The sequence below is a fragment of the Aristolochia californica genome, unplaced genomic scaffold (assembly GCF_029961685.1).
Source record: "Aristolochia californica isolate CCGP_79_NKW_82.1479 unplaced genomic scaffold, dmAriCali1.0.hap1 SCAF_13, whole genome shotgun sequence".
In the NCBI taxonomy this organism is placed as follows: Eukaryota; Viridiplantae; Streptophyta; class Magnoliopsida; order Piperales; family Aristolochiaceae; genus Aristolochia; species Aristolochia californica.
This window is the reverse complement of record NW_027181804.1, coordinates 1117492-1127729: the sequence shown is the minus strand read 5'-3', so window position 1 is coordinate 1127729 and position 10238 is coordinate 1117492. Positions and strand designations below refer to the sequence as shown.

Genomic DNA, 10238 nt, shown 5'->3' with positions numbered 1-10238 from the left:
AAAATGCATCTTTGCACGGAGATCTCCAAGAAGAAGTATATATGGAATTACCTCCTGGATGTATTATGCAAAACAAAGGATGCAAACAAGTATGTAAACTGAGGAAATCCCTATATGGTTTGAAGCAGTCCCCGAGGGCGTGGTTTGGAAGGTTCACAAATTTTATGAAATCTATTGGATAGAAGCAAAGCAACTTAGATCATACTCTTTTCCTGAAATATAACAAGGAGGTTATCACAACTCTTATTGTGTATGTTAATGATATGATAGTAACTGGGAGTGATCCAGAAAAAAAGAAAGCATTGCAAAATCATCTTGCTAGAGAGTTTGAAATGAAAGATCTTGGCTACTTAAAATATTTTCTTGGTATTGAAGTGTCAAGATCCAAGGATGAAATTTTTCTCTCTCAACGAAAATATGCTTGGATTTATTGAAGGAAACTGGTATGACAGCATGTAGTCCAGTTGGAAGAAAATTTGAAATTGGGAGCACATTCAAATCAAGTCCCTACTAATAAGGAAAGTTATCAGAGACTAGTTGGGAGGTTAATGTATCTCGCACATACCAGACCAGATTTAGCTTATGTACTAAGTGTGGTTAGTCAGTTTATGCACTCTCCCAGCGAATAACATATGAATGTCATCAACCGTATCTTGCGCTATTTGAAATCATCTCCAAGAAAGAGAATTTTGTTTAAAAAAGGATGCGACTTGAAAATTGAAGGCTATACGGATGCTGATTGGGCTGGATCAATAGATGATCGACGATCTACATCTGGATACTTCACATTTGTAGGTGGAAATTTGATTTCTTGTATCGATCTTTTTACAATTGTCTCGACAAGTTGGGCATGAGTGATATCTATGCACCAACTTGAGGGGGAGTATTGAGATTTCTTCCCTTACGAAGAAAAATAATCTTACCTTCTCAGTACATATTTTGTTATCTCTGTAATTATGTGATTTTCGTTAATCACTCAACTTTCCATGTATAGTTTGTACAACGGCTATTTAAGCCCACGATGTGAATGAGACAATATGAAAGAAATTGAAGTCATATTCTTTAGTTTTAGTGATCCACTAATTTAATTAAGGGAAGCTAAATCAAACTTATACTCAGCTTCGCTTTTGTAAGCCTTTTCCCATATCAGTAATGAATATATGTGTTATTATTTATTAAGCTACAAGAACTTACGAGGAGAAGAAAGAAGAGGACATCGACACTAAGGCACCCAATGAGATCCATCGGAGAGTAGAAGAACCTTTTGGGCGTGGATGATAAGATAATCAGGGTCCTTTCCATTTCTTTCCAGGGCTCTTCATCAAATGAAGGAAGACCTGGGATAGGCAACTTGGAGCTCTAGGAATCTAGGAAGAGGTTTCCTAATTCGACTTGTCTTTAACATTACATCAACATTTGAGCGATTCAATGCTATTTTGGTCTCTCTCTCTCTCTCTCTCTACTTGTATAAGACAAGAAGAATTAATATTTGACCAAGGAAATCATTAACTATATGGAACTCTTTGTGTTGTTAATTTGCATTATGAAAATAAAACGATATAAATATTATTTTACTTTGATAAAATTTTATTGAATTTTTTCCTTTTCAAAAATTTCCTTTTGAACACTTTTCTTGCATTTGTTACGTTGTCGGAAATAATAGGAAAACTAATTTTAGTTTGTGACTTACTAAAAAAAAGAATTATACTTAAAAAATAACATAGAGGTAATGTGATTGAGTGACTAATTTAATTGTTTTTACAAGATAGGTAATTTTTTTCTGATACTTAAAAATTAGCACAATTTTTCAAAAAGTCAATTTATATGTTTTTCTTTTAACACAAACATACATGAAATGAAAAGAGGATTAAAAAACTGATCCCAAATATTTAGGCCATGTTAGCGCCTTCTCTAGGAAATGTTGTAAAAACATTTATAGTAGAAATATGTTTTTAGGGACCATTAGTGCCTCATGTTTCTTGGAAACACTTTTCTAGTTAGAAATTCATACCAAGAAAATCATATAATTTTTTCAGGTAAGATTTTTCAATCAAGATGCGCTAGAAAACCATATGAAAAATTTTTGAATAAGTATTTGACAATTAAAGTTGCAATACTTCTAGTACAAAGTATTTTTTTATGGTAATTTTGTATTTGATATTCTATTTTACTAAAAAATTATCAAATAAGTATGGTAGAAAACCATATGAAAGATTGATTATGCTCGTATAAGCGCTTGTTTAAGCTAATTATTTATTTGTTGGGAGAATTCCTCAATATCTAAAGGGGAAAACCATTGGGTTTACTCGAATGAGCTTACTGGGATCAATAAGTTTGATATTGGCAAATGGTTTTTGTTTTAGCCGCCATTCCAAAGGTTTATCGGAGAATGTGGATTCAAGAAGTGTTTGGACTTTGTTGTCGTGATTGTGCAATAAGTAATGGTTCTAAAGGTGGAATTTCACCACGTTTGTTATGTTTTTGGAAATGTTGATGGAGAATGTGTGTATTGCCAACATTGAAGCAAAAAAAAAAAAAAAAAGTATGACTTTGTTTTGCATTCTTCAGTTCTCACAATGCAAGAGGCAGTATTTATTATTTTATTTTTTTTATACTTGGAACCAGAGTACAAAGAATAAAGAAACAAAAAGTAAGACAAAATTTATTGGTTTGCTTCCTGCACTTACAACGAAATTTCTAAGAAAAAGCAATATATATATATATATATATACACACACACACACAAACACACACAACAATATTTATTTCCCTAGAAACGAAACTAACAGGTCCATTTAATTATCCTTAAAATTTTCTAAAATTTTCCTAGTAATTTCCTAGTTAGGCACTAATAGGATTTTATTTTTAGTTTTCTTGAAAATTGTGTACCCTAAGACAAATATTTCTAACTTTTTTGGGATATAAATTTCCAACCAGGGGCACTAACGAGGTCTTAAAAGATGAGTGGAATACCAATGATCTTTTAAAGAGTTTAAACATGATCAAGACATCCTATTTTCAGTTTTCTTGAAAATTGTGTACCCTAAGACAAATATTTCTAACTTTTTTGGGATATAAATTTCCAACCAGGGGCACTAACGAGGTCTTAAAAGATGAGTGGAATACCAATGATCTTTTAAAGAGTTTAAACATGATCAAGACATCCTATTTTCATTTTAATAAGTAAGATCCTAACTATTTGCAAGTGTGTTGCAACAAAATAACACTGTCCTCTTTTATCCTCAATCACTGATGGCACCTATATTTACATGTTTTACAGGGTTTTCTAGCTATTCTGGTTGCTATTAAACGGGTAAACGGGTACAATTACCAGATTGCATATACAAGTAAATTTTTTTTTATCTATTTTTGTTCCATTTAATAAACAACAAAGGAAAAATTGAGTAATCAAATAAATTGACAACCTATTCTTACCTCATATTTGTACTAAGTTGAGTTGAGAAATCCTCCGAAATAAGCAACCCCCCCTGTCCCAACTAAGCCAATTAGATACCCTGTCACTGCACCTTGCCATGAGAACCACAAGTCAGTTTCTGTCTCACTCCCAGCCGGTGAACCGTCCGGCGGCAACCCGGCAACCCCATCGGACATGGCACCTGAATTTGACTCCCACAGAGCCCATTGTTGCCGGCAAAGGCATCCGGGTAGTTCATCGTGTGCATCTGACCGCCGTAAGGGATTGGCCCTGTTAGATTGTTGTTTCTAACATCCAGTTTGCTCAGTTCCTGGAGATCCTCAAATGTTTGTGGAATGTCCCCTGAGAGCTTGTTGTATGACAAGTCCATGCTCTCCAAGATCTCTAATCCACCAAGGCTGACAGGAATATTACCTGAAAGCTCATTGTGGGAGATGTTGAGTATCTTCAGACCTTTGAGATCGCCCATGGAGGCAGGAATCTCACCTGATAGTCTGTTGCTAGACATGTCTAAAATGGAATAGAGATACATGGCTGAGCTTGGTACAATCTGCATGGAGCCCTTCCATACCATGAGCATTCCATTGTTCAGATACATAACAGCATCATTTGATCTGAAGTACATGCTTTTAACTGCAGAATAGAGAGCGTAAGAATTTGGAGTGGTGGTCATAGCAGTAAGGCCTCCAATGTTTGGAGGGATGAAGCCTGTCAGTCTATTGAACGAGAGATCAACTATCCGAAGGCTGGTATTGTTTGATAGATAATCAGGAATAGATCCTTCAAGGAAATTGTTCCTCAAGTTTAGAGCTCGAAGCGAAGTAATTTGTCCAAGAAATGCCGGAATTTGTCCTGTGATTACATTGTCATGGAGATCAATGTGTTCCAGAAACCTTAATGTGGTTAGCTTGTAAGGCAGTTTGCCAGAGAACCCATTTTGTCCCAGTGCAAGAACAACCAACTTCTTCCCAAAACTCACTGGAACTGGGCCACTGAATCCATTGGAAGTCAGGTCAATATAAACTAGATCAGCATCCTGACTGAATTTCGGAATCCTTCTGCCAGACAAGTTGTTGAATGACAGGTCCAACATTAACAATCTAAGCATCATAGAGAAGGAATTTGGCAGAGACCCGGAAAATTTATTCCTACCCATCAAAAGGACCAAGAGCCCAGAGGCATTTCCGATATTCCGAGGTAGCTTCCCAGTGAGATTGTTACTTCCGAGATCAAGAATTGTCAAGTTGGGAGACTGGAACAGCTTCGATGGTAAAGAACCAGTGAGTTGATTATCTGCCAGATGTATACTGCCAATACCCATATCTGTGAGCCACTCAGGAATAGATCCAGTAAGATTATTGTTGCTCAAATCCAAGAAACTGAGATTCTTCTGATTGGAGAGCCAAGTGGGAATGCTCCCAGCCATGCTGCAAGACCTCAGAGACAATCTAGACAAGGAGCAAGTGGGATTAAAACTAACACTGTTGTTCCAAGTGACTTTGTTTTCTCCGAGATACAGTTCCTTCAATGATTCTATTGAGAATAACCATGTTGGGATCTCACCAGAGAGCAAATTGTAATCTAATTCAAGATATTCCAACCTATCCAGTTTCCTTATTGAGTTGGGTATCCGCCCTGTCAAGACATTGTTGCTTAATGCCAGAGTAACAATATTTCTGAGCTCACCTGTCCAAGCTGGAATCTCCGAGGACAAAGAGTTATTACTCAAGTCCAATACCTGCAACTCCTTCAAGAGCAGAATAGATGATGGAATGCCCCCGGAAATTTTGTTTGCACTAAGCTGTAAGCTCTCAAGTTGAGTCAAATTCCCAATCCCTTCAGGAATCACTCCAGAGAAAAAGTTCCGTTTCAAACTCAGCAGTTTCAGATGAACCAAATTACCCACTTTAGCATTTAACTCTCCCTCCAAAAAGTTACCACTCAAGTCCAGATATTCCAGATTCATCAACTGGAATATTTCTCCAGGAACAGACCCATTGAAGCTATTAAAGCTAAGATCGAGATGAACCAACCGAGAAACGTTAGCATACCCATCTCCTGAAATTTCACCCCGCAGAGAATTCGAAGAGAGGTCCAGCACGACCAAACTCGTGATACCAAAAATAGGAGCTAAAACAGCAGAAGTGATAGACTCAACTGATGATGAAGAAACGAGTGCAGAGAAGTTGAGATGGATGATGGGTCGCGCCGGCGTGCTAGAATTGCAGGTAACTCGAGCCCAATGACAGCAATCACTAGTCGAATTCCATGACTCCAAGATGGGGAATAATGGATTCGAGAAGGAGCCTGCTTTGACCCTTCGCGGGAGTACAGATTTGAACTGGAGGAGTGCCTGTTTCTGATCATCTGGACAAGAGAAAGACGGGATAAAGGAGAAACAAGAGAAGATGAAGATGATGATGAAGAGGATAAACAAAAATCTTGTTCTGACCATGTTTCTTCTTCCCTTCCGATGTTTCTCACTTCTGAACTTCTTCGCAGTTAGGATTTCTAAACAGGAAGGCTGCATCCAAGCATCATATAGCAGAAGTTGCGAGTCAATGACGTAAAACACCGCAGGCCAACTTGGGCAGCATATCTTACTTACTTTCTTACGTATTTTCTGGTTTTATTAATAATAAACAACGCCCCCATTTCTGTCAGAGCAACAGAAAGCTTGAATCTGGGTGTAAAATCTTTTCATCAGGGTTCAAGCAAGTGAACCATTTCAACATCCCCGTTGAAAAACCGCCGCCGCCGCCGCCGCCAATGAAGAAGTGTCATTCAGTAACCCATCAGTCGCAGTCGACTAGAATTGAATTATTCAGTTTGTAATCCGATAACCTTTCGGCTCTAAAAATGGACTGTAGCTGACGTTAATTCGATTTTAAAGAGCATTGTTCATACTTGTTTAATAAAATAAGTTAAACGAAGGTGCTGGGTTTTGTAGAAGATTTGAACAATTCCTTGTTTGGATGTGATCTAGATTCTCTTTCAAATCCAACAAAAGAGGACATCGACACCAAGGCACCCGATGAGATCCATTGGAGTGCTGGGTTTTCGTCATACTTAGTGTCTTATGTTTCTTAGAAACACTTTTCTAGTTAGAAATTTATACCAAGAAAATCATATAATTTTTTAGGTAAGATTTTTCAACCAAGTTGCGCCAAAAAACTATATGAAAAAATTTTGAATAAATATTTGACAATTAAAGTTGCAATACTTCCGGCACAAAGTATTTTTTTATAGTAATTTTGTATTTGATATTTTATTTTACTAAAAATTTATCAAATAAGTAAGGTAATGTATTAGATTGATTATGCTCGTATAAGGCCTTGTTTAAGCAAAAAAGTCATCTTTATTATCCTCATTCACTAAGGGCATTTACATGTTTTATAGGGTTTTCTAGCTATTTACCATCACTCTTCAAAAAAATTTGGTGTTAATTACTAAGGGCACACAAAAGCTCCTAAACTCTTACCTAAGGGTGTAAACGATATACGAACGAAATGTAATATGTTATTTTGTATATTGTTTTGATTACGATTCTAATACTAGCATTTGTTCTATCTAATTTATTTTTTTTAGGCATTGTGGTTCTATTTATTTACCTGATTAAGAACCGAGTAAAACAAAAATATTAAAAATATTAAAAATTAAAAAAAAAAAACTTAACAACAGATTTTAATTTCAAAAAAATGTTATCACAACATACATAACAAGGTCCCCCCTATATATGTGTAATAAAAAATAATAATAATATTTTTACATAATTGATAAATAAGTAAGCCAATATGAAATAGGTATTATCCAATTTTGTTGTGTTTAAGAAACAAAAATGTTATAACAACATACATAACCAGGTCCCCCTATATAAATAAGTAAGCCGATATATATTATCTCACTCGATAATGAGATGGAAGCATTAATGTCTCAAAAGATTTGGGAGTTATATTATCTTTCAAATGGAACACCGTTATGGGATGTCATTCGGTGTATAGACAGATGGATCTTCAAAATATACATAATATTCGTATACGTAGGGTTTGGATTTTTCTTAAACTTTCTCTCCAATCGTAATAAGGCTGTGTTTGAAATAAAAAGAGTGGAGAGAAAAAAAAAATGAAGGAAAAGAGAGTGAAAAAAAAATTATTTTCTCTTGTGTTGATTCTCATAAAAATATAAAAGAAAAAATAGAAAAGAAATATAATTTTTGGATACATATAAAAAAAATTATATTTAAAATTTTTCATGATTATTTTTTTTTCTTTTTTCGCCAAATGGCTGAAGAAGTTAATCTAAAGAAACCATAGTTGTGGAGATGAAGGTGTTCCAAGAACCTGAATGTGGTTCGCTTGTAAGGCAGTTGGCCAGAGAATCCGTTTTGTCGCCGGGCAGGTACAACCTGCTCCTTCCCAAATCTCACTGGAGCTTGGCCAATGAACGACATTGAAAGAGACAGGTCAGGATAAACTAGTCCTGCATCATCCTCTATGAATTCCAGAAACCTGTTGCCAGAAAAGTTGTTTAACGACAAATCTAACATTAAAGAAAATGAATCATGGAGGTGGAATTTGGCAGGGACACAGAAAGATTATTCCAGTTCGTAAAAAAAGATCAAAATCGCATAAGCAGCTCCCAGTGAGATTGTTTTGAAAGATAAAAAATCATGTTGGAAGATTGGCCCAAATTCATGAAACCAAAAAAACGCCCACACATCCAAGAGATGTGAAATGTGGGCTTACGGTCCATAGACCAAAGAGAAAGCCTACAAAACCCGTACAATAGTGACAAGATAGCATTTATGTAATTAAGTTAAAGTTCCAAAAATATTATTATAATATTTTAAAATTATTAGTCTATAAATTGAGTTTAAGGGGAGAAGGTTAAGACATATTATTCCCCTTGTTTTTTTCCCAATAGATATTTATTTCTTTTTCTCCATGAGCTAAATCCACAGAGTTTGGAAATCAACAAATTTTCAAGTTTGAAGATTTGAACAGAACAGTCTGAAAGAATTACACTAGCAATACCCATATTGAGAACCACTAGGGAATAGTTCCATTAAGATCATTGTAGCTCAAATCCAAGAAACTGAGAATTCTTCTGGGTGTAAAGCCTAGTGAGAATGTTCCCAGCTATACTGCAAGACCTCAGAGACAATCTAGACTTGGACCAAGTGGGACTCAAATTAGCACTGTTGTTCCAAGTGACTTTGTCACAGGGGCACATAACATAGACCAACTCAGTAAACCAAATGAAAATATTTTATCATATGGCTGTAGAAGACCAGATCTTCCAAAAGAAGCACGACTCTGCACTGCTGATAACCAAGCCTTAATTGATGAATCAACATCTGTTATTCTTGAAGCTTTTATTTCCTAGTTAAATACACGCAAAGCAATTTATGAACAACACCCTTGAAGGAAATTTTCACTAGTTCCCCTTGGTGCAGCCAGCAGACACTCACACCTGATCCTCTATGTTGCATCCATATAAACCACAGGTTTGAAAGCAGTACTTTCCCACAATGCAACTACCATGCCCAGAATCTTGAAAACTCACCCACATCTAAGGTCATAAGTGTCAGACAACAAGATCTTAGTGGTTAAATATACGTTCAGAAACATATACTGAGTGTCTGGAGACTGGAATTTATGCATCCAAAATTTTAGAGCTACCAATGAAAATCCTAACCGCAATGTGACAAAAAAACTGATCAAACCCTCTTTCCCTATCTTCTCTTTGCTGTTTAGCTGAATGATCCCCTCTCATTTAGTGACTTCTTCATGTCTTGCATGAACTGTTTCGGCTTTGTTCTGAAAAAATACAGACGACATTACAGTGGCAGGGCAGGTTGATTTTTCACTTCATCAACTTGAGTCAAACATCTTGAATATCAATCTGTAAAAATTCCTAACCTCCATATGACAAAAAAGCCTCTCCTCTTCCCTCTTGATAATACTTCTCAAACCCATTTTCCCCATCTTCTCTTTGCTGTCTAGCTGCACTAACCAATTAAATTTTGCAGATTGATATTCAAGATGTTTGACTGAAGCTGATGAAGTAAACAATTATCCCCTCCCCCCAAAAAAAAATAATAATTAGACATTAATTTAGTCTGTATCCTTTCAAAACAAAGCCGAAACAGATCATGCAAAACATGAACAAGTCACCCAAGTGGGAGGGAAATTCAGAAAAATTTCTTTTGTAGGGCATCATTAGAAAGCGATTCTTCAAAGAAGAATGAAATGGATCCTTCTGTGTTTCAGCAACCACCTTAGAAGCCACATGAGAATAAATTACAATAGTAAACTTCGCATGCTCCAAGAATGAAAAGTAGCACATTCCAAAGGTTCAATGATTAAAAATCATTCACCTCATATAGTGAAAATAGAAGCAAGACGTCCCAAGTTGAGCGGCTCAGATTAAAATCGTGTTTAATTCACATGGGTCCAACTTAGGTTATGGGGTCAGTGCAACTCGGGACTTTATGAGTCAAGTTCCAGCTATAGTTCAAGTGATTGGATGTCAATATAAAAGGCTCATACCAAGTTGTGTACAAAACCAATAATCTTTTCTATATTTGGACAAGAAAAACAAAAGATTTCAACAATAGAAGCCTCTACTTACCTTGACTTTTAAATGCACAAATTAAACAAGTGAGATTTTTGCAGGTCTTTGTAGATTTACTTTGGTAGCCAGACGTGCCAAATGGCTCTGAGACTTTATTGTTTCAAGGAATTCAACCTCTGCCATGTAATCTGTGTTAAGGGCAGCATTCACCAATTTTTCTTACAGG

At 35.9% G+C, this 10238-nt stretch overlaps 1 protein-coding gene across 1 annotated transcript; it reads right to left on the bottom strand.

The window, feature by feature from the left end:
• Nucleotides 1-3518: 3518 nt before the first annotated feature.
• On the bottom strand, nucleotides 3519-5891 carry LOC137948417 (receptor-like protein 46). Its single transcript, XM_068794503.1, has one exon. The coding sequence runs from the start codon at nucleotides 5889-5891 to the stop codon at nucleotides 3519-3521; it is 2373 nt and encodes a 790-aa protein (XP_068650604.1).
• Nucleotides 5892-10238: the final 4347 nt, after the last annotated feature.

Bases quoted from the DNA above. Each gene is read 5' to 3' on its own strand.
- LOC137948417 (XM_068794503.1), bottom strand. From the start codon at position 5,891: ATGGTCAGAACAAGATTTTTGTTTATCCTCTTCATCATCATCTTCATC.